The 25238-nt window shown below is 35.4% G+C and overlaps 2 protein-coding genes and 1 long non-coding RNA gene across 58 annotated transcripts in view; all 3 read left to right on the top strand.

The window, feature by feature from the left end:
- znf740a (zinc finger protein 740a) overlaps positions 1-3149 on the top strand; it is a 45153-nt gene extending 42004 nt beyond the window's left edge. For all 50 annotated transcript variants that reach the window (XM_073916219.1, XM_073916220.1, XM_073916213.1 and 47 more), the window contains one exon: positions 762-3149. In XM_073916219.1, coding sequence (XP_073772320.1) covers positions 762-926 — 165 coding nt within the window. In that variant the 3' untranslated portion in view covers positions 927-3149. The remainder of the gene's footprint in view (positions 1-761) is intronic.
- A 2195-nt stretch (positions 3150-5344) lies between these two features.
- Positions 5345-18585, top strand: hnrnpa1a (heterogeneous nuclear ribonucleoprotein A1a). 7 transcript variants are annotated; one of them, XR_011017118.2, is made up of 13 exons: positions 5345-5469; positions 6089-6211; positions 6296-6442; positions 7620-7830; positions 9226-9318; positions 9432-9509; positions 10071-10172; positions 12600-12776; positions 12924-13064; positions 14455-14563; positions 16333-16399; positions 17655-17782; positions 18468-18568. XR_011017118.2 is itself a non-coding variant. In XM_021479561.3 (11 exons), exons 1-10 carry the CDS (start codon positions 5389-5391, stop codon positions 14553-14555), a joined length of 1254 nt encoding a protein of 417 aa, XP_021335236.2. In that variant the 5' UTR covers positions 5345-5388; the 3' UTR covers positions 14556-14563; positions 14986-15427.
- Positions 18586-22808: 4223 nt separating this feature from the next.
- On the top strand, positions 22809-23531 carry LOC101886928 (uncharacterized). Its single transcript, XR_012386917.1, has 3 exons — positions 22809-22948; positions 23188-23282; positions 23409-23531. It is a non-coding gene; the product is annotated as an uncharacterized lncRNA (long non-coding RNA).
- Positions 23532-25238: the final 1707 nt, after the last annotated feature.

Below are 25238 nucleotides of genomic sequence, written 5' to 3'. Positions count from 1 at the left end.
CCAGGGAGCTACACTAGTATTATATTGAGAGTTATTTTAAGCTATCTCACCGCCCACCTGCAGGATTGCCAAGGCCTACTAGTGGGCCGCGGCCCACCGGTTAAGAATATCTGATTTAGCCCACTTGAGTGATTCCAGTGTTATGGATGTGATATTTGCAGTGAAAACTCGAAACATAAATTCACAGAGAAAGTCAGTGTTAACATTATATAAAAACATCTGTTTATATTTTCCAAAACTGTTATTCGCAGAGTTATGGATCACAAAAATATCAATCAGGAAACATCTTAAATGGTTTAATTAAGGGAAATAAGCATGTTTTATGGATGTGACCAAAAATGTCTGTGAGTTTACAGTATACAACATACTTTGTAGAAATTCTGTGAATTAAACTGCACAACCCAAGAGAAACAATGCTAATCAACAGGATAAGAGTTTCTCTCTAGAGAACAAACATGATTGATTTTATTTTATCTTTGTATTTATGAAGGAAAAGCTTGGTTATGGATGTGACAGATGTGAAATTAGCACTTGTGTGACTTTGGTAAATCAAATATAATTGTTTGAAAACACTGACAGAGACATTTCTGAGTGTTTTTACAGGACTGTCAAATACAAACCCACACTAAAAACCCAGAAAGGGTTTCACTATTTTGGTGAAAACTGTATTTTTTTTCATGGCAAGGTTGATAATTGCATGGAATTGATTGTGTTTTGTAAATTAGACTCCTTCTAACTCCGTTTTTACGTGCGTGTTGTAGAATTTCTCACGCACAGACAGACTGTTGAGACACCGGCGGTTGTGTCAGGGTCGTGGCGTGACCAAAGTCGAAGCGCAGCCGTGCCCTTACACACAGGAGCCTCCGCAGGCCCCCACACCCACATGGAGCCCCCTGCATCCGGCCCCAGGACGACTGGCCGTGTGACATGCCCTAAGAAGACAACACACCTCTGAACACCACCACTGCCGAGTGCAGACCGCTTCCCTCCTCAGAAACACACACGGTTTGACCACCCAGGCTTCTTTTGTACTTTTTGGTAACACAATTAGAGGGTTTTATGGTACTTTAAAAAGAGACGAGGAACAAAAACACACACACACACACACACACACACACACATGGCTGATGTGGGAAATATGTTACTAACCAAAAAACAAAAGTGGTACAACCTGTCATATATAAACTGATATTCATACACTATGTAATAGACTGTTTATAACACTGAAGCACACAAAGAAACACACACACACACTCATCACACATCCACAGGACAACATTTGATCTGATATTGTAAGTGTGTGAAATTGAAAGATGTGTATATTAATGTGTGTAACAGCTGGTTTGTTCTGTCTTTGTCATACAAATCTGACTAGAAACCATGTTTGATCGTCAACTCGCTCAATCAGAAATTATAATTTGCATTAAGAAAATGAAGCCTATTTTAGGACCAGATTGTTTTTTTATTATTTAGCATATTTTAGGGTTGTCACGATACTAGAATTCGGTATCAATCGATGCTGAAATTTTGAAGAGGTCCCTTTCCCGTTAACATTTGAGCGCTGTTGAGCGATTTCATAAGCAGTGCTGATTGACCATTGTGTTCACGTGCTCAACAGAAATGACTGTGATTGGTCCTGAAGGTCATCAGTTCACCGAACTCACCGATGTTTACTGAGTGTAACCACAGAGACAAGGACACTCGAGCATTTTAAAGCTGCGGTTCATCAGTGGATCGCTCACATGTCAGCTTATAGACAAACCAGCTGATCGACGTGACTTTGTTTACACTCGGTAAACAGCGGTGAGTTCGGTGAACTGATGACCTTCGTGGCCAATCACAGTCATTTCTGTTGAGCACGTGAACACAATAGCAAATCAGCGCTGTTTTAGAACACATTCAAATGTTAGTGGGGAATAGACGTCTTTAAAATTACAATACCAATTGGTACCAAATTCTAATAACCTGACAACACTAGAATATTTGATTGATATTATTAAGAAGAATATGCATTTCGGTCTCTAATATGGATAATTAGATAAATGCATAAGCACTGAAGGTTTTTAAAGTTTGCTTTACTGACTTTTGGAAATTACTAGTAATTAATAAACAGGAAAAACACTACAATTATGAATCAAATTTAAGTTTAAAATGCTTTAATATGCAAGACCTTCAGTACAGTAATTATTGTTTTTTGTTAATAAATCAAACATAACTGACTACTTTTATTTTCATAATGTATTAAACAAGACTAATAAATAGCTTTTTACATAGTTTTGCTTGTTAATAATCTAAATGTAATACTAAAAATTAAATGGTCCCAAAAATAGGAATTTTCTATGTGCTAATATATTAATATTTTCTGATTTTGGATGATATTATGGGCAAAAATGTGCGACTAATTTTGACTACATTAATGAAAACGTCCAAAAGACCCACATTATGTTATGTACAGATTTATATGTGCGACATTATTCCATCTTGTGGCCTTAGGATGTGCTCATGTGTATTCTATACTATTTTAGTTTGGATTTTTTTTACTCCTTTGTTATGAAAAGATGATATACTTTTTATTTGACTGAATCGCCACAGGTCAGAGAGGCTGCCTTTTTAGTTTTGTTTCTTTCCAAAGTCATGTAAAGGTCGTATTGCATCGTGAAGGAGCTCAGCTGTGTTGCTTCTCTGTGGATGTAGTGTTTTCCGCTGTAATCTCTGCGATGGAGGAGTTCGAGCAGTGTTTTATTTTATTTTACTTTATGCAATGCCTTCACGAGCGGTCGACCTCAAACAGAGCAAAACACGCTGATGTTTCTGTTGCGCCACATGATATCAGCTTTTTAACGTGTCATATTATCTACTGTTGGACGAGGCTCTCGGCTGAATGGACTGAATTGGGCATTTCTGATGGAAACGGAGGGACGTCTGCTGTTTATTGACTGAAGATTGCTGCATTTTTATGTAATGACTGAATATTTTTCTTTTTATCGTTACACGTATGTTTATATATTACTGAACTGGTTAAACCTCTTAGTTCTATAGCAACAAACTTTGTGTATTTTGAGGACCTTTTTACTCTAATATAATTTTAAAACACTGGAGAGATACATGTGTGAAATGATAATCTATAAATGGACATATACAGTTCAAAATGTATGTCTATGTTTGTGTGTGTGTGTGTGTATCATTTCATGATCAGGTTAATCGCGCATATATATATATATATATATATATATATATATATATATATATATATATATATATATATATATATATATATATATATATATATATATATATATATATATATATACACGACATGCAGCAAGGAGAATAAGTATTGAACACATTGTTTTTTCCTGGGAATAATATTTCTAAATGAACTGTTGACATTGAATTGAGACAGATTTTGTTAAAAACCCAAACAATACAAGCAAAAAATAAACAAAACAAATCTGGAAAATGAGTTGTGTCTAATAACAATGAAATGACACAAGGAGAAACTCCTGAACAACTGAAATGTGTTTAACACTTTATATAAAAGGCTTTTTTGGTGACTACAGCTTAAAGACGCCTCTCAATTGGAGAATGAAGTCACATGCATTACTCAGGTGTGAGTTTTTCCACAGACTTCAACAGAGTGTGTAAATCTTGATGCTTCTGTGGGTCTCTGAGCTTTATTTTGTATTCTCTATTGGATTCAGCTCAGGTGATTGGCTGGGCCATTCCACAGCTTGATTTTCTTTCTCTGAAAGCATCTGAGAGTCTCTTGGCTGTGTTTTGAATCATTGTTCTGCTGAAATGTCCACCCTGGTTTCATCTTCATCCTCCTGCTAATGTAGATGTTGGACTGAGGCAGCTGATCTTCATTTACACTGAGGAAGGGCAGAGGCTTGCTGAAGAACTACTGATAGATTTCAGCTGCTGTCTGGGCTTTCACTGCTGAACTACACCTCCCTTCTTGTGTTCAATACTTTTTCCCTGCGTCATTTCAGTTTCTTACGCATAACTTTATTATTAAACTAATTAGACTTTTTCATTGCATATATAAATTTATTTGGTTGTTACCAACAATTGGGGAAAATTTCAAATCAACAGCACCTTTAGAAACATGTTTTCTGAGGAAAATGGTGACATGTTCAATACTTATTTTGATATAAAATATAAACATGCACACAAACATACACACACTGAACATACTGATCATTAGCTTGTAGTTGATAGAATAAAAGCCTCTCTCCAGTATCTATTGGGAACGTTATTACAGTTTGCATATATCTGTTATGCGCATAAACTGTAAAGAAAGAAGCAATAGAAGACATACCTTCGAATTATTTTGGGAAGTTTTTGGAAAGATGAAGAGACAGAATCAGCAGTGAGTTATGAAAAAAATCATTGTTTTCTTTATTTGATGCATGACACTGAATTCCTTTTTCGGATGCGTCTGAATGCAAAAGAACATGTTTGGTTGTTTGTTTCTTTATAAAGACTTCTGATCAGTGTTTCATTTCATAGTTTAATTTGTGTGGAGAAGAGAGGGGCTTCCTTTATGCATAAATAAAATACTAAATAAATTATGTGGTTTTCATATTTCATTTTCAGTCTTGTAATTTTATTACCTATTTGTCCAAATTTTTCTTGCCACTTTAATAAGCTTTGTGTTTTACAAATAATGTTTTAATTCAATTTAAAATGAGTGTGAATAAAAAAATAATAATTATGCATATATATGTATATGTGTATATATATATATATATATATATATATATATATATATATATATATATATATATATATATCTTTACAAAAAAAATTTAAAGGAAGGAGTAATAGACATTACTTTTGACTTGTGTATGTAAAACTTCCCAAGAAAAAATATCAACTACAAAGCATTATTGAGTGTATTATAGCAAGTTTTACAATTAAAAAAAGAATCATGCATTCATCAAAGTTAATTATTTTGTGAAATGAATCAAAAATATACACTGAAACCTATTTTCACAAATCATCAGAACATTTACAAGTACAAAATAGACGTAAAAAGTACAAAATAGATGTAAAAGACTTTCAGGCTCAGTGTTACAAACAGAACATTGTGGTGAAATTTCTGTTTTAAATGTATTAATAAATATATTGCAGGGATAGTACCTGTTTAATATTTTGGAATTAATTTATTTTACCTTATTTGGGGGTAAAAACGTATTACTTGTTGACCAAATATCATCTATAAAAGGTTAAGAAAAATATTGTTTCCATTTCAAGCAATATTGTGTTAGCTTTTGTGTTAGTTTGTTTGGGTCGCCATTTTCTCGCAGGAAAGAAAAAAGGGGGACGTGCTTTCAAGTGAGTGACGCACTTTGCACGTGACCTGACGTCGTGCAGCCAGCAGCAATGCCACCCGCCATTACACCTAAAAAAGAAAGGGAAGCGGAGTCTGCTGTTAGTCACCGCGTGACCGCCATGTCCAAAGAGGTACGTCTCAAAACTATGTTCCAGACTGGTTGATTATCTAATAATGCTTAATATTTATGTTGCTGTTAGATAGTAGTGCCTAAATAAACACATTTAGTGTGTGTGGAAGGGTGGGTTTATTTCAAAAAGGCAGTTTTTTTCGATGCTTCGTCTCGTTTCTTTGTTCGCCGCTGCGGCTCGAATCGATTCACAAGCAGAAACGCGTTTTAGTTTGATTTGAAGCATCTCAAACTTTCACTTTGCTCGAATTTTGCTAATATTGTTGTTTATGTGGATGTATTTTGTCGAAATGTTTGTAAATATGCTGGTTTCATTTGTGATGGCGGTGTAGGCCGCACGTTTCCGGATGCGCTGCGGAAAATATCGAGCGCGTGTTAGCATTGCAGTTTTCAATTACAGATTTAATTAAATTTAGCATTATTTGCCGTTTGAAAAATAGTTTTTAAGGTAATTTACCCTGATATAAGGTTATTTACGGTTATGAAAGGTAATTTAAATTATACTGTTCATGCAAGTATGTGTGTAGCGCGTGCATCGAGAAAACGCCCACATACTGGCTTTAACCGGTGATTGTGTGCTAATATATAACGTTTAATACTTGCAATCCTTTTTTCCACAGCAACAGACCCCTCGTGAGCCCGAGCAGCTCCGAAAGCTGTTCATCGGGGGCCTCAGTTTCGAGACGACAGATGAGAGTCTGAGGGCCCATTTCGAGCAATGGGGAACCCTCACAGACTGTGTGGTGAGTCCATCTGCAGCCATTCACATGCTAATGAATGAACGAGAAGAGCATCTGAAAGTAGCTGGTTTTCTTTACTGCTCACAGGTGATGAGAGACCCCAACACAAAGAGGTCGAGGGGATTTGGCTTCGTCACCTACAGTTCAGTGGGTGAAGTAGACGCAGCGATGGACGCACGTCCCCACAAAGTCGACGGACGGGCTGTTGAACCCAAGAGGGCCGTGTCTAGAGAAGTATGTTGTTTTGTGTGTGTGTTGATTGTGGGGTAAAGTTGGTTTTATATTCGTGCATTCTGACTTTCTCCTTAATATAATATCAGATACGTATTTTTTGAAAATTCTAAATGGAGAAATGATGTTAGCAGACAATTACTATCACCACATTGCTCGCATTCAATTAAATAGAGCTAATGTTGTTTAAGTCATTTCTATGCAATTTCAGGGTGAAATGTTTAAAGTAGCATGGTTAACAACAATATTAAATACAGTGTCACAAGTTGTGGCTGTTCATAAATGAACAAATGTGCGAATATAAAACAAACTTAACCTCAATTAAATCCAGTAACATTCCAGTTGTGTAAAATCACATTTTAGTTTGCCACTAAAATCTACAGTATGTGTTGTGGTAATTTATAACCGTTTGATTTTGTCCACTGTTGGGCCATTTTTTTTTTTAGATAAAGTAAAATTTCGCTAAATATGATTGCAAGTTCTAATTTATTTACTCTATTCCCAAGTAAATCTGAAGTTTTGCATTTACTCCTTTATTGTGTGCTTTTAACCACAGCGACATACAAGTGACAAAAGAAGCAAATCATCAAATTAGTGTGTTTAAATAGACTCAAATTAGTAAAGGCAATTATAATGTTAAAGATTATTTTCAGCTCTTATATTCCTGTTTCAGGGTCACATGACCATTCAGAAATAATTTTATGCGTATTTTGACGTTTTATTTTTTAATATTATAAGATGATACTGGTTTTGTAATCAGTGTTTAAGTGTTTGAAATGCAAAATTATGAATGCCTTTCCTGTCATTTAAGTTTGTCATGTCTTATTTATCACACTCTTCTTAAGTATTATGCATTTGTTTTCAACATTTTAAACAACCATGTTTCTTGATCCATCTAATTAGCATAGTATCATAATTTTAGCGATTATGTAAAACTGTAATATTGATAATGGAAAATCAGCTGTGAAACAGAATTAAATTGTATTATAAAATGGTCACATGTTTTAAATTGTTCCTTTTTTAAGCAAATTAAATTTTCTTGCAGGTTTTGCTGTATTTTTCTTTAAATGCAGTGCTTTTGAGGCCTCCAAGAATGGCTTAAATTCTAATTATTGTAATCAAATGACCATTTGTGCGTGCATTAACTATATAATATAAATGGTTTATTATATGATTTCAGGACTCGTCCAAGCCAGGCGCTCACTCCACTGTTAAAAAGATGTTTGTGGGTGGAATCAAAGAGGACACGGATGAGGAACACTTGCGCGAGTACTTCGGCCAGTTTGGTAAGATTGACGAGGTGAACATCATGACTGAGAAGAACAGCGATAAGAGGAGGGGCTTCGCCTTCATCACCTTCGATGACCACGATGCCGTCGACAGGATTGTCAGTAAGTGACCAACTCATTTGTGTCCCTCATTTGGACCTTAAACCAACTATCTGTTCATGTGTTCGTAAAATGACATGCAAGAAACAAACTTCATGAAAGTTAGCCTTAGTGTTGGTCAAAGACACCACTTTAAATTGACAGATCGTTAAAATGGGATTGTTTTTAACCACTGCAGAATCGGATGCTTCAGGATGATGCTAGTGTTAATACTTGAAGACTGCTCTTTGTTAAAGCACTTTAACTATGAAGGTTGCATTATTAGCTTGGTGGCTTTAATTCTATGTGGATCTTATATATTATTTAGGTCATTCTGATGAATCTTTTTTTAACACCTGATACAAATACATTACATGTTTCATACACATTAAATAAATGCATTTTTTTAGCAATTATCTAAAAATAAATGGTAAAACAGTAACCCTTATGTTATCTTGGTTGTTTTCATCCAAAATGGGATCCTTTTGATTCTCATTTTAAGATGGTAGGATGACATTATTTTGGGAGAATGCTTTGAAAATTTCCAAAAACTCAATACAATAGGCAAAGTGACTACCCTTTCATTGTGTTGATGGCTGTTTTTGCCCCATTGACTTTCATTATAATGATATTTTTAGATTGCAGGGCCATGCCATTGTGTAATTATGCATGCATTTTTCACCCAAATTAGTGACATTGATCTTTGCAATTAAAGAGTCAAAATCTTAGATTTTTTTTTACATGGTCACGACTGAGGTTAATTAATAGATTTGTAAAAATAAAAAAAGGATAGGGGAAAAATATTTATCACATACGTTTTTACAGCAGTTGAATTCAGAAGATGTTTTTATGTCAAACACAACTAGAGGCTAGTAAATTTGAACAATACAGGGTTAATATAATGCACAGGTGTCAAATCCAGTTTCTGGAGGGCTGCAGCTCTGCACAGTTTAGTTCCAACCCTGCTTCAACACACTTACCTGCAGGTTTTTAAACGATACTGAAGGACTCGATTAGTTTGATCAGGTGTTTAACTTGGGTTGGAACAAAACCAGTGTTTCTCAACCACATTCCTGGAGGACCACCACACATTTTCCATGTCTCCTTAACCAAACACACCTCATTCATATCACAATCTCTTTAGGAGAGACTGAAAGACCTGTAATGGGTGTGACCAAGGAGACATCTAAAACATGCAGTTCTGGTGGTCCTCCAGGAATGTGGTTGGGAAACTGCACTAAACTGTCCTCCAGGAATTGAGTTTGACACCAATGATATATTGTATATCTGAAGTATAAATTTTCTCGCCATGAAAATAGCTATGGAAGCTGGTGTAGCGTTAAACAATCACCCATTTTCAGCCCATTTCATGTAAAATGTCTGTTTGTTTTTATTTCAATCTGTGTCCTTGATCCACAGTTCAGAAGTACCACACGGTGAACGGCCACAACTGTGAAGTCAGGAAAGCTCTGTCTAGAGAGGAGATGAATAGAGTGTCCATGAATTCACGAGGTAAGCCTTGGGTGTTGTAAAGTGTATTCAGACGCTATCGTTTTATGGTGCTGTTTTCATATTCCTGTGTTTTCTTCTGATGATCATAATTCTTTTCACAATGCCTATTTTAGGAGGCAGAGGAGGCGGTGGTGGCAGCGGCGGTGGAAACTTTGGTAGAGGAGGAGGTGGTGGTGGTGGAGGATACGGAGGTAATTTTTTTTTAAAATTCATTTATATATATACACTGACTATATTTTCCTTATACAATGCAGAATTATTATTTTTACAGCAGAACTCCTTAATATTTAAGTTTTGTTTGCTGCACTGGCTCTAAAATAAGGGGAAAATACATTGACATTAGGAAAATATGCCTTGTCATTAGTAATACTTAACAAAAATTAAGTTTATTAAAGGGATAGTTCACCCCAAAAAAATTTATATATCTATCTATATATATATATATATATATATATATATATATATATATATATATATATATATATATATATATATWTTTTTTTTTTTTTTTTTTTGTAAGTCAGTGGTTACAGAAGAAACCACTTAAGGCAGTGTTCATTTTTGGGTGAACTATTCCTTTGTTTAATTGTATAATTAATATAGTTTTACATGTATTGTTGCAAAATATTACAGATTTCTACCATGCAAATGTTTGGTTTGTTTTCAATATATGAATATGCAAAACTACTCATCTGCAGTGTGCAGTTTATAATTATCACATGCTTTTTTTTTCTTTTTCTTTTTTTTTTTAGGTGGATATGGAGGAGGTGGTGGAAGAGGAGGCGGTGGAGGATACGGTGGAGGCGATGGATATAACGGCTATGGTGGAGGAAATGGTATATCAACAGACAAAAGTAGGATTTATAGTAGTTCACCGTGGTGTGGCAACACACCAGGGTTGTTTCAGTAAAGATATTTTTCAATAAAATGCATTAACTAAAAAAATTAAGTCAAACTGTCACTGATAACCTCACTGAAATAAATATATAATTGGCAAAAATATATATATTAGAAGATTTTCTGAATTAAGCACTAATTCAAAGCTAAAAATCTGACCTGCAGCTGTTTATAGAAACCCTTTACAGATATATATATAAGCATAAGCAAACATGTTCTAAATTTTCTTCATTTGCCAAGTAAATCAGACATGTTTTACCTAAAAATTAACCGTTTAACTACATATAATAATAATAATAATAATAATATTATTATTTTTACTCCTGGCTATGCCCATGTACTATATGATTTTGGTTCAATGTCTGTTCAAACAATTATTTATATTTATATGTTTGCACAAGAGTTAATGTAAGCTGTTAAACAACTGTTTTGTGAACTCTGCTAAACAAACATTACTAAAACTAAATGTATGAGAACTAACGAGAAATTGTTCACAAAATATAATTTAAAAACAAATCAAATAATGAAAATGACAAACTAAACTGAGATGTACAGCAAATTAAAAAATACAATGAAGCAACTTAAATGCAAAACTATAATACCCTGGCAACATTCTAAAGCCAACATTCAGTTTTATCAAACTGATTTTATTAATGCAGTAAATAAAAAATATTTTAAATCAAATTCAAAGTTTAATAAACACTTGCTATATTTGGTACAACGTATGGGCTTGCTCTCTTCTAGCCACATGCACAAGAGAGTGCAGAAACCAGAATAGAAAGGGGGGCTTGTCTAAAATTATAGAAATATGTTAGACACTTAAGGCGTCATGTCTGACCATGCAGAGCTGAACAGAAGGAATGAACCTTGTAACCATGCCCACATATTATGCAACTTTCAATATTAGATTTTTTTTGCAATGCTTCATATAACTCTAATAAATCAATTTGTGAATTAATATTTTTAGGTTAATTTGAATGACTTTGTAGTACAGTGCGTCCACATAAAACAAACTAAACCCAAGCATGGAGGAATACAGCAGAGTAAATATACAAGTGGAATAAAACCGGATCCATGTACAATGATCAAATTTACAATAAAGCTGTATAGTCTTCACTCTTTAAATAAAGAACAATTAATCTTGAGCTATAAATGTTATTCCAAATGCTTTAAACTTAATGCTCAAACAGTCACAGGCCTTAACAACAATCACGATGTGATAAACTTTCACTTTGATGGTTAAACTCAAATAGACTAAAGTCCTGACCAATAATCCTGCTAAATCAATGTATTGTGCAGTGGTATGATGTTTTATTTTTCAGTATGAGACTTTTCCATCTCCAGAAAATGTACAAAAGGGTTTTTATATGATAAGTAAGCTTGAATATTAAAGAAAATGACTTGAACTTATTTAATTACTTTGCATCTTAATTTAACCCTATAACCACAGTAAACAAATTATGACTTTATCTGTTACTGACTCTTACTGCCAGTCTGCCACACCCACTTATTTGCATCTTGCAATATACAACATAAAAAATACATAGATTTTTATGGTACACCTTTCATTTTGCTGTAGACCATTTAAATGTGGTCATGACCTATGAACATTTCATCTCATCAAACTATTTCATATCTGCCATGAGGCTATTCAATCGTAACAATTTTAAAACAGCTGCCATAACATTATCAGTGTGTGTGTGTATGTGTATGTGTGTGTATATATATATATATATATATATATATATATATATATATATATATATATATATATATATATATATATATATATATATATATATATATATATATATTTTTTTTTTTTTTTTATATAGAAGCTTTAGAAATTAAAAATGTAACCAGGAAATATGTTGTGACCATTGTATTTGTTTACATCCTTTTAAAATGGTCTATGATATGCTGTTAAGCCTGAATTTTGTTCTATCTTTTGCTAGTTCGTCTTGGTTTTCACTACAAACGTATCTTAATCTAAGCTTTCATTCGGTCTCTGGTAATTTGCTTTTTTAGTAGTGCATTTTTAACTTTCAAGTAAGAATTAATGAGCATTAAAGTTTAGATGTTTGATATTTTGGCTCTACTCTGTATAATTTATGCTTTAAATTTGGGTAAACTATACAAAATACACTACGAATATATTTCTAAAAATCTATGCTTTCAGTCTGTCCCTGATCACATGCATTTTAAAAGAGGGTTAGAGTATTTTCAGCTTCCAAGTAAGCATTAATGAGCATTGAAGTTTAAATGTTTGGCATTTTAGCTATATTTATTGTTATGCTTGCATTTTGGGCAAACCCTACAAAATTTATCATGTTGATATAATTGCAATGATGTTTGATTAATCTGTTTAATTATCTGCTCATCAGGCGGCTATGGTGGAGGCGGACCTAATTATGGTGGTAACCGTGGTTACGGCAGTGGTGGGGGTGGAGGCGGCGGCGGTGGCTATGGAAACCAGGGTGGCGGCTATGGTGGTGGCGGCGGCTATGATAACTACAACAACAATGGTGGTGGTGGAGGAGGAGGAGGCAACTTTGGAGGAGGTAAGTTCTTTAAAAAAAAAAAAAACATTTACCGTTCTATTCTTTCGTGGCCTGAGATGTTTATTTTGAATGCATACTGTAAGGAAATTCTTATTTTTAAGGTGTTTATGGCAATTAAGAGTTTAAAGAATTGCTGAATTTTTGCAGGAAACTTCGGAGGTGGCGGAGACTACAATGACTTTGGAAACTACAATAATCAATCTTCCTCTAACTACGGCCCAATGAAGGGAGGAAACTATGGCGGCGGCGGAGGTGGTGGTGGAAGGAGCGGTGGTGGACCATATGGTGGTGAGTGAATACTGTAGTTTTGTAGTGGTTTATTCAGAGCAATGCAATCATGCTCTTATACACTACAGGTGACCCTGTACCACAAAATCACTCAAGTTAATTTTTAATTTGAGATGTGTATATGTACATGTATACATGTTTTTATGGGATAGGATGATATTTAAATTAAAAAAAAAAATCAGGAGTCTCTTTTAAAATTTAATTTAAGAAAATGGCTTTGAAGTTTATTTTTTTAGCTTTGCTTATAAAAAAAGAAAAAAATATATAATTTTTTTTTATAAATTTTATATATATATATATATATATATATATGTATATATATATATATATTTATTTATTTATTTATTTATTTATTTATTTATATATTTATTTATTTTTTTTTTATAAATTATTTATATGTATGTATGCATGCATATATATATATATATATATATATATATATATATATATATATATATATATATATATATATATATATATATATATATATATATAAGCCTCCCACTTATCCTCTTAAAAAATGATGTAATTTCTGTTTAAATAATGTATTAATATCGTCTTAAATTTTGCATAAACGCATCTTGAGTCTAAACTTGTGCATGATGAATTGAGTATTAAGATGCAGTTATAAGATATCAGTCTTTCGGATGAGACGCTAAACCGAGGTTCCGACTCTCTGTGGTTGTTAAAAATCCCAGGATGTCTTTTGAACCCCTGGTTTAATCTTGGCATCCTGTCCAAATTTGCCCTCTGGCCTTCTTCCATCATGGCCTCCTAACCCTCCCCATATCATAATTGGCTTCATCACTCTGTCCCCTCTCCACCAATCACTGGAGCGTGGTGTGCGGTCTGGTGCAATGTGACTGCCGTCACATTATCCGGGTAGATGCTGCACTAGTGGTGGATGAGGTAAAGCGTTTTGAGTGTCCAGAAAAGCTCTATATTAAATGTAAGCGATTAATAAGATTATAAAAGCGAATAATATCAGGTGTATACGGGATATTGATTTTGTGCAATATTTTTAAAATAAAGTTTAGTTTTGTAGTGCAAACCGGGACCATTATCGTCAGCATTTGCTGTCTTGTGGTTAAACACAGGGTGCTAATGTGAGCACACACTGACGTGCCCAAACTCGGTCCTGGAGGGCTGGTGGCCTGCAAAGTTTAGTTCCAGCCCCAATCAGACACACCTGGGCAAACTAATCAAGCTCTTACTAGGCTTTCTAGAAACATCCTTGGAGGGTTAAGGCAAGTTGGAGCTAAAATCTGCAGGACACCCTGGAGTTTGGACACTCCTGATCTATCCCATGGCTATTTTCTCCCAAAAAATGTAGTGTTTCTTTTTTGAACAGTGGTCTACAAATGTTCAATGCTTATGGTCATCCTTATAGGTGGCTATGGAGGAGGCTCTGGAGGAGGCGGTGGTTATGGAGGAGGATCTGGTGGGGGTGGTGGAGGATATGGCGGAGGCTCTGGCGGACGGAGGTTTTAGATTCCAAGGTAAGAAGTGGTCCTCTTGATGAAGAGACCTCTGAAGTTTGTTTTTAGCTCATCCATGTCCAAACATCAGATAAGATGCGTATCCAAAGCAAATGCTAGCCCGTAATGAATCTTCAATTGGTGGATAAATGAGTAAAAGCCATTGAGTATTCAGTGCAGGGGAGATCCAGCAGCAAACCTTCAAATCTTGTTAAGCTAAGATCCAGACGAAATGTAGATTTTCTCTTTTCGCTCTCCAAAGCTTGTGGCTGCAGCACATGCAGACTGATCCCCTCTCTCAATGTCCAAACCATGCAGTCTTAGCTGACCTGAAGGTTTGCTTCTGTGCTTCTACTACTCATTCCCCTCCAGTTCAGCTCTTGATGAAGACAAAGCGAGGATTGCAAAGTGTAACTGAATTTATGTTCCGTATTGTCCAACAGGCCACAGTACTTAGAGGAGAGCCAGAGAGAGATGACAGGGAAAGGAGAGAAGCAAGCAGGTTTACACCTAGATCTGCCCAGCCAAGCAGTGTGGTGGCGATATTAACGTCTGCCACATGAAGAGAACGTGTTCAATAGGGGAAGAAAAAAATCATGTGGGAAGGACGGGTGGGAGTGGGATTTGGGGGGGGAGGAAAAAAAAAAAGGAAAGTTTCAAAAGTACTCTTGTCCTGGAAAGACATTTACTAGTTTGTAGTTTCCCTTTTTTTTTGTCTGTGAAGTGCAAAGCATTCCAATGAGGTTTTATGCAGGGTTTAACTGTTGTGTTGGCTTTTCTCTTGAACCAGTAGGGTGTCTGTCCTTTTCTTTCTTTGCTTTTTTCTTTTAAATGTAAACAGTCACCAATCAAGATGAAATAAACCGCTCCTGTTTTTTTATTTAATTGCATTGCTCAGTGTTTTGATTTGATTTTTACGTCACCCAGTTGCACAAATGACCAAATTTGACGTCTCAGCAACAAAATCTGCTGGACGTTTAGATGACGTAGACTTGAAGCGATGCATTAATACGATTCGGTCGCTGCAAATTTAGATCCTTACTGGTTTGTTTGAACATCCATGTGAAATTACCAGTAAAGAAATCCGAGTTTAACTTGAACAAAAGCTTGGATGGCTTATTTTATCCTGTAATTAGCACACGTTCTGGTGTTTTTGCAACATGTGGGTAGCAAAGTAGACCAATGATGATGCTTTGTTTGAGTGAATGAATATCCATAAGAGGATTTTAGCAGCTCTCTCACGTAAGCGAGCGGTCAGACTATCCCATCAAGTGCCAGCAAAGATTCTAGGCGTCTGGAGGAGCCAGCTTAAAGAGCCTAGCCAAAGAGAAGAGACTGTCCATCGAAGAGAGGCTAGCCATTGGGATGAGCCAGCTGAGAGGCTAGCTTATTGGAGCCGCCAGCAGTCTTATTGAGAACAGATGTGAGACTAGCGAGAAACAGCTACCAAAGTAAGGCATATTACATACCAGACTGGTAGGTAAGAGGCGCATTTTAGTTTCTCTTTCATGTGAAATATTTGTGCTCATCACAATTAGGAGTAAAGATTTTGTTGCTTGGTTGTTTTTTCGTGGTTGTGGTGATGAAAACATGACTGCCGAACTATTACAGTGAGCTAATCTTATAGTAACTGTGTTTTAAAGTAAGGTTCGGTTATCTAAATTTGATGTAGTCTTCTGTGTCAGTGGTGCATGAGACACTTATTACTTCAGACGTTCTGTGCTTGGTTTACATGTCTTTCGCGTGTCTCTCCTAATGTTGATTTTTAAGGCAGTTTGTTCTTTTTTCAGGGATATAATGGCTGGATTTTATGCCTGTGGGACCGAGCAAACTTACCAAGGGCTGGTGGTCTTGAAGGTAAATGCATTTTATAGTTTATTAAAGGGGACCTGTTATGCAAAAAACACAATTATAAGAGGTTTAAACACCATTGTGTTGCAGCAGTGTGTGAATATAGCCAGCCGCTAAAAATAAACATTAATAAATTGTACTTGTTTATAATCAGACTTGATTAAACCAGTCTGCAGAAACACTGATTGACATTCTCCCGTGTCATCAGAGGGGGAAAGCCCCGCCCACCAGTGACCATCTTTCCCTCATTAGCATAAACCACAGTTAGTGTTTGAGGTGCTGAAGATAATGTCAGCATGGACTGAAGCTGCCTTTCCATTGCACTTGACATTTAACACGACTGTCGAAATCCCATTTTCTTGTTGGCTTAGTCCCTTTATTAATCCGGAGTCGCCACAGCGGAATGAACCGCCAACTTATCCAGCAAAAAACTTTTGGAGGGAATGTGGAGACAATAAAAAATATTTTATTACATATTTATGAATAGAAATGTTTTTATTTATTTATTTATTTTTTTTATATAAACTTTTTTTTTTTTTTTTTTTTGATTCAATTAAAGAAAAAAAAAACTATCTCATCTCGTGTGCATGGATCTGCTTGGACAACACTGGAATACAACACATCCGGTCGACCTATGAGAAAAATTTGGCTGCGAATCTGTTAAATATTTGAACTCGTGCAACTTGATGGTCAAGTCGATGCAACTTAATTTTAGCGGATCCGCAGCTCAAATCGGATCCGAATTTTCCGCATACGGAGATGATTGGAAATGAATGCAGCTCCCGGACTACTCTCCATTGGAAATGAATGGCTTCCAGTCTGTTGCTTGACGTTTGTCACGTGCAGTGGAAAGGAGGCTTGAGATTAAATGTGGAGTTTGATGAAGCACAAATGAACCGCAACAGGAGTCTCCTTAGATTGACACATTCTGACACAGAAAGTTAGTCCTGTTTTGAATCTGCCACTATGCTGACACATGGGCATCTGTAGCTCCACCCTTTTTTGGAAAAAAAGCACCATCTAATTTGAATTTAAAGCGACAGTCGCCAAAACAGCAGGATATGAAAGTCTAAAAGGGTCTGTTTCTGTAAGTTCTAAAACATAATTTGTGCTGTATTTTGAGCTGAAACTTCACATTACACACTCTCTAGGATCATCAGAGACTTGTTTTACATCTTGACAAAAATGCATAATATGTCCCTTTTAAAACGATCAGTATCTGATCTATCAAAGGCTTAATTATTCCTTTCTTTTTCTCTAGGGTAGCTAAAAGCTGTGCAATCACGCAACCCTGAATGACAAAGCAGCTGCACAAGCTTTTAAACGTTGTTTTTATTGAGACTTGTGCTGTTTTACCCATGATTGAAGATGGACAGAATATTTCAAATGGTACGCTTTCCTTATAACTGAACTCTTATTATACATATATCAGGGTGTATGAATGTCTTAAATTACAAAAACTAAACTTTAGGCCTTAAAGTCTTAAATTCACTGAAATATTGGGTTGTAGGCCTTAAATCACTTTAAACTGGTCTTAATTATGCTTTGTATAGGTACAGCTACCCAATCGAGCTGACAGCCAATCACCAATAATCCATCTCTAATTATTTTTTATATTTACAAACTAATTTAGAGCGCCAGGCTCGAGGATCTTATGAGCTCAGGGCTCTCTCCCGAGACAGCATGCCAAACAAGCTTCATAATCAATCATTAGCTAAGTGTGAACTCTTGAATCAGGGAAAGACTAAAGCAACAGCCAGCCCAGTATAAGGCTAAAATTTCATAATTGTCTTGAATTTGACTTGAAGACTCCTGCAGAAACCCTGATATATGTTAAAGGCACAGTGTAATATTTATTGATGATTGAAAGTGTTCATGTGGTGCATCCTAAAGAATGTTAATCTGGAGAAATGAGCAATTTTATCTAGTGAGACCGAGCGTGTTGCTGTGTGTTCATGCTGTTTAGTGGTGGAAATTACATGCTGTCCTCCTAAGCTATTAGATGTATCTGAATGTTTCTTGCCAGGCTAATGAGAGTGTATTTAAAGCTCATTGCATCTTACTCTACTTTCAGGTTATCAGAACATGGAGCAAAAGCAGCTGCTGGACAGCCTTTTACACGGTCTTTTTTTAAAGTACTTTTTACTGCATTTTATAATAAAAGTTACAAACATTTATTATTGTCTGGAATACCCAATTGATTGATTTTTGTTGTAATTGAGTGGATGACCTTTCATAAGTATTTCAGGATGCTATCATCTGAGATTTACAGCTGTGTGTTATAGGCCAGAGAAAGTGCATTTTAAAAATGTTCAGTTGAGCACGCGGGGAAATATTTTCTGTATTTTGTTGGATAAGTGCTCTAAGAAGAACTTGAGAATAAATAAAGTGAAAATGATTTGACAGTCAAAGATGACTGAGGGTAAAACTGCAGATTGCTAGATTAGTAATTTGAACCGACTACTCATTGGATGGATAGATAGACAGACAGACAGACAGATAGACAGACAGAGATGTATAGAAAGGCAGGCAGACAGACATAGGATGGATGGATAGACAGCCAGATGGTTAGACGGATGGATCGGTGGATAGACGGACAGACGGTTAGATGAATAGACAGACAGACAGACAGGATGGATGGATGGATAGATAGACAGACAGACAGACAGCTGGATGGATGAATAAATAGACAGACGGTTAGATAGACAGATGATAGATGGACAGACAGACAGTTGGATGGATAGAAAGATAGGCAGGCAGACAGACTGGATGGATGGATAGATAGACAGATGGATAGATAGACAGACAGTTGAATGGATGGATAGGCAGGCAGACAAACAGACTGGATGGATAGACAACTGGTTAGATAGATAGACGGACAGTTGGATGGATGGATGGATAGATAGATAGGCTGGCAGACAGACTGGATGGATGGATAGACAGACAGATGGGTAGATAGACAGACAGACAGACAGTTGAATGGATGGATAGGCAGACAGACTGAATGGATAGACAATTGGTTAGATAGATAGACAGATGAATGGATAGATAGATAGGCAGGCAGACAGACTGGATAGATAGAGGATTATTATTATTATTTTTTCAGGGTCAAGTATAGTCTTCCCTGTTAAAATTGAGAAATGTTACAAAGGAAAAAAAATGATGATGGTTGCATAAAAGTGAAAAAAACTTGAATTAACACACAGCTACCGTGTATTTTAATCCATGGCAAGTTCTGTACAGATGTGTTAGGATTTATTTGGTATCAAATTTGCTTTCTATGATGAGGTGAAAGAGAGAAAAAGATGAATTTCTTTTAGTATCCTTATGTTTAAACCATCCTGGTGGTCTGGAGGCCTCAACTTTAAACAACTTCCATATTCATCCTCCTCCCCTGTCGGGTGAGAAATTAGAGAAAATCTAGATGGAGCAAGACAGCCGCCTGGAGGACCGTTTTCAGCAGGAAGAATGAATGCAGAGTTTGTCCATGTGGTTTGTGTTTCTGTCTGGCTCTCTGGTATATGCTGTTGCAGGAGGCTGAAATAACACCCAACTCTGATTAAATCAAATAATGGAATTGCAAAAAGGTTTGCATTAAAAAGCATGCTGTGGTGTTTTTTCATAAATGTTCATGTATTTTACTGTATATTTTATAGTATTTGCTGGGCCTACAAATAATGAAGGATATTTATCCTTCAAAGATAAGGCCTTTTATCAATGATTATTATTTTTTAAATAAGTGGCAAGAGTGAGATGCATAAAAAAATTAATGAAATGCGACCTTAAATCTCCAAACAGATTCAAGACTAGATTTGATCAAGTGATGTATCAGACATACAAGAAAAACTCTGCTTAAAGTAGGCAGGCCCACATGGAATCTGCATGCGCTGAAATCCGAAGACTTTTAGCCCATCGTTGTGTCTATGTAGTTACTTGTGTAAATGTGTGTAAATTTATATTTGAGGTTTTATATTCATTTCACTAATATTTTTGTGATAATAATAATATTAAAATGTTTATATGATTTATTGACAATACAGTTTGTAAAGCAATATGTTCTGTCTTTTATATGAGAGACTTGCTTTGTTTACCAAATGAGTGGGTCTAATTAGATTTGCATGGTCAACATTAAATACAAGTTAAATGTATTATTTGTTGAATTCATATAGTAAGTTTTTAGTTATGATACTCCAAATATCATTCCGCATATTTGCAAAATTCTCAGCAGAATTAGCAAAAAATTGTCTGCAGATTCTGCCTGGCCCTAAAGTAATGTGAGATCTATATAAAGGTGAAGACTCTACATGGTGGTTGTTTTGCACAATTCCTCTGACTGTAAAACACATTTCACTGGACTGTCCTGCTTTTAATGACTACAGAAAGCTTTTTTAAATAAAATGAACTCCCTTCAGTACATTTTTAGCAAACTCACCAGAAGTTTTATCACATATGAACAACAAAAATCTCATTTAATTTATGTATTCATTTGTTTTTGATTGTCTGCTTATTAATTAAATGTTCTTGGCATGAAAATACCTTTACAGTTGCTGTAATGACATTAAATAAATAAAAAATCTTCATCAATAACGAAGGCTGCAGCATCTATTCATTTTCCTTTGGCTTAGTCCCTTTATTCATCAGGGGTCGCCACAGTGGAATGAACCGCCAACTATTCCAGCATATGTTTTGCACAGCGGATGCCCTTCCAGCTGCAACCCAGTACTGGTAAACACCAATACACTCTTTCTCTCTCACACACACAGCAAGAAGGTCGCTGGGTCGAGCCTCGGCTCAGTTGGCGTTTCTGTGTGGAGTTTGCATGTTATTATTATCCCTGCGTTCGTGTGGAGACTCCTCCGGGTGCTCCGGTTTCCTCCACTGTCCAAAGACATGCGGTACAGGTGAATTGGGTAGACTAAATTGTCCGTAATGGATGAGTGTGAATTAGTGTGTGTGGGTGTTTCCTACACTCTTAAAAGTGATGTGTTAAAAATTTACACAAAATATGTGTTAAACAGGTCGTAACACATTTTGTGTTACTACGGACACATTGTGTGTTAATATTGTGCTTAACTGTTTACACAATGACTGTGTTAAACACATTTAAACAGTATGTTGGAATACAATGCATTTTTGCCTGTAGTCAAATGGCACTGTGTTATGAGTTTATGTAGTTTATTTATCATGATGGTAATATAAAATAAGCATTTGTGAGTATGTGGCTAAAAATTCTATATTTCGGGGTTTATACTGTGAATTTCTGCACGCGCATGCGCAGTGACGTTCTTTTTCAACTGACGCTCTCCCAGAGCTCTATCGGATAACGCACCTCTTTGCCTCAGGTGAGTGAAATTCATTAAAATTCGTCTACGATAGTAAATATTTCTTCCATTCTGCGTAAGAATGTTTTGTGTTAGTTGTCCAAGAAGTTATTTTTGTTACTTTTATTATGTTTTCATGTTTCGTACTCCTGATACACGGGACTTGGCAACTCTGTCATGTAACATTAACTTTAGCCGCGCAAGCTAACGCATCTGGCGCGTCTTTTGTAAAGCTGCGTTGGCACTTGGCAGAATTGTTAATAATAAGTTACATATAAGGCAAAAGACTTACCCTAAATATGTACTGCATTTTGGTGTAAGAGTTGCCGTCACTTTAAAAAGCCTCTGCGTCTCTGACACTCGAGGTAACGCTACCAGATATAATTTATGCATTTAACGTTACGTTATTATCATAAGGTTATTATTATATAACCTTATATGAAGCTCTGCGGCAGGAATTTAAACATAAATCCCTTGTCGTAACGTTAGTTGGGTGCTTTGTACAGACACCAAATGGCGCCGAGGTGTAAGCAAATTCATAAACAATAGCTAAAATATGAAGATCTTTAATGTACTCAATTTTGCGCGCCATTTTGTGGTACCCTACTAGTCGCATACTATTTAAAAGTTTACTTTTTATTGTCATACACAGTTACAGGTGTTTGTTTTCTCATTGTGCTGTATGAATTTCTCTCTTAGGAGATGGAAGTCGAGGAACAAATTACAGTCACTCTTAACACTTCTACACCGCGTTCTTGCAACTGTCTTCATAGACAGAAAGGAAATATGGAGAAAACTATTCACAGATGGCAATGTTGGAGATCTTATAGCCTTAGTCAAACAGGTCTCAACTATCTTTTGATTGAATATTGAAATTTGACAGATTTTCAAGTTCATTGACACTGATGTAAATGCAGGAGTAAAGGAGCTTGGCAAATTTCAAATAACAGTTATATTATATTGCAAGCAACACCCCGGACTCATTAGAAAGAAGTGTGCACTCATTACAGGTAAAACATTAATATATTTCTCCCTTTATATTACTATAGATAAACGTAAACATTTAAATAAATAAAATGTTTTGGCATTTCTTAGTGTCCTTTAACAGATTCAACTCAGACTGGCAACACAACTAGTTTGCTGACGCTGCTTGAAGAAAAGCCTCTTCAATCCTGAGAGAACATGAAGACTGTCAAAAAGTTGCTGTCAGTGTCCTTGTAGAGAAACATGGATTGTGAGTATGTGGTTTGTTTATTTCATGTAAGATGTATTTATTTGCAAATTAAATAAATTACGTTTATTTAAATAAGTTATATATTAAAATAAATTCTACATTTAAAAAATATTTCAAATAAATACATTTAACAATTTATCCCAATCAATTCTGAAGTACCACTGTTTAGTCAATTTTTTGTTTGTCAATGTTTGTGTATAAGCAATTTATGCAACTGTATTTGTTTTTTACTTTTTTAGCTATCCTTCTGGTACAGAAAAGCTGGCACTAGCAAAAGAGATTCTGTCATTGTTCCCCTCAGGTGCCCTTTGGTGAAAATGAGGGACATGAGAATGTAAGAATGTTTTTACATTATAAACTGAATTTATTAGGAATGTGTATATAAGTTGCTCATTTATTTGACTTTCATTAGTTCTGTTTTTACATTACTAATGTCAGGAGGATTTTTTTTTTTTGCTAGGCCATCACACAGTCGGACGGAAGCTTCAACAGAGCCAGTGGGTGTACAGTTTAAAACATCATCATTGTACACCGCAACCTTCTTCACCAAGTCCAGATGAAACCGTACCAAGTGAGTTGTTGTCTCTGATAAAGAAGATGCGACCAGACAATTTATCATCAATAAAGACTGCAATCAATCAAACCTTCAGTTACAGAAGAAGATGGATAACAACAAAATCCCTTCAAAATCTCTTGCTGAAATCTTCAAGGACTATCCCAGATTTCTTGACATGCCAGCTTTGGTAATAGACATGCTCAACTAAGACAGAACTTTACACAGACATTTATTTCATAATTGTGATATTAATATTTCTTTGTTTCTGATTTCTTTCTTTCTTTAAAGATGGACATTGAATTTTCCAAGCTCACAGATAGGAACAAAGACTTGTTTATCCAGAAAAGGGAAGGGACGATAATTCCAGAACTCAAAGAAATAGCATCTTGGAGAAGAAAATTGACATCAGACTCTTACTGAAGATGGCTGACAATCAGCATGATGGTATGAGTTTTAGCCAAAATATCTGTTGCATGTGCACACTTTTCTAAAAATAGTTTAAAAGATAAAACTTAATGTGAATATTAATATTCTATTAAAGATATTAATTTCTAATATATTTTGTTTAAATTCTTATTTTGCATGTGACCTGTATCTTCACTTCAAGATGAGCTGTTAAACTGTTAAAGATCCTTATTCATCTTCTTCCACCCACTGCCTCTGGGAGAAGTGTTGCTGGGAGTAAATGCTGTGTGACTTCTGCTGTGTCCTACCTGTTGGAGCAAGTGCCGGTATAGTTTTTATTGGTTTAGCTTATGATAAATAAAATGTTTCTAATGCAGCAACATTTTCTTATGCTTTTTATTGTTTCATTCCTGAAGGCTGGTACCACCGTTACATCTTTGCTCACTGAATCCATGAAAGGGACCCTGAAGTCAGCTCGGCCGCAGTTGGTTTCTATTGGTTGTCTAGGACATGGATCCTTGTACGTGTACGTGTACTTGTAGTTGTGGCAAAGAATGACTCTTTTGCTCTTCCACTCGATCCTGAAAGCCTGACCTGTGCTGTAGACAGACTTTTCAAATTCTTTTGGCTGTGCAATCTTCAGTATCCATGCCAACTGTCTTCTGTTTTTTTTTTTGTTGAGTATATATATATATATATATATATATATATATATATATATATATATATATATATATATATATATATATATATATGACCTGTCCTTGTCCCAGTCATCTTGCACACGATCAAAGGTCATGGAATTAATTGCTAAGGTGCAGTCTTGTACCTAATTGAAATAAGCATGTACACCTATCCAAAGTGTCTTTAAAATGATTTTGTAATTTGGCATTTAAGGGAAATGCATGCACTCTCTGATAGTCACAACCTAACTTTAATTTGTAGTCAAAATCGTTGCCCTAGAACATATCATAATTTAAATTCCTTTTTAAAACATCTCAACAGATCATTTTAAAATTAATTCATGCCCTTCTGAAGAGTCAGGACACACGGAACGAGAGTTTTAAGAGTTAAGTATTTTGAGGAACATGTTTTTTTCTTCAGTGTCATCAGAACAAATCGTTTTCTCTTTGCTTTGCTGCCTGGGGACTTGATAGATTACAGACCTCTAGACATTTTGTCATTTTGTGATCAGCAGTATGTATCTCCTAAATACAAAATATTGTTTTAAACATGTTAGTGATTGAAACTTTGGTAACACTTTATAATAACTACACACTATAAATCATTTATTAAGCATTAGCAAATGGTGAATTCATTAATTTGTAA

This window comes from Danio rerio, chromosome 11 (assembly GCF_049306965.1).
Source record: "Danio rerio strain Tuebingen ecotype United States chromosome 11, GRCz12tu, whole genome shotgun sequence".
Lineage (NCBI taxonomy): Eukaryota > Metazoa > Chordata > Actinopteri > Cypriniformes > Danionidae > Danio > Danio rerio.
Note: the sequence above shows the minus strand (reverse complement) of the source record. Positions and strands in the feature narration are given on the sequence as shown.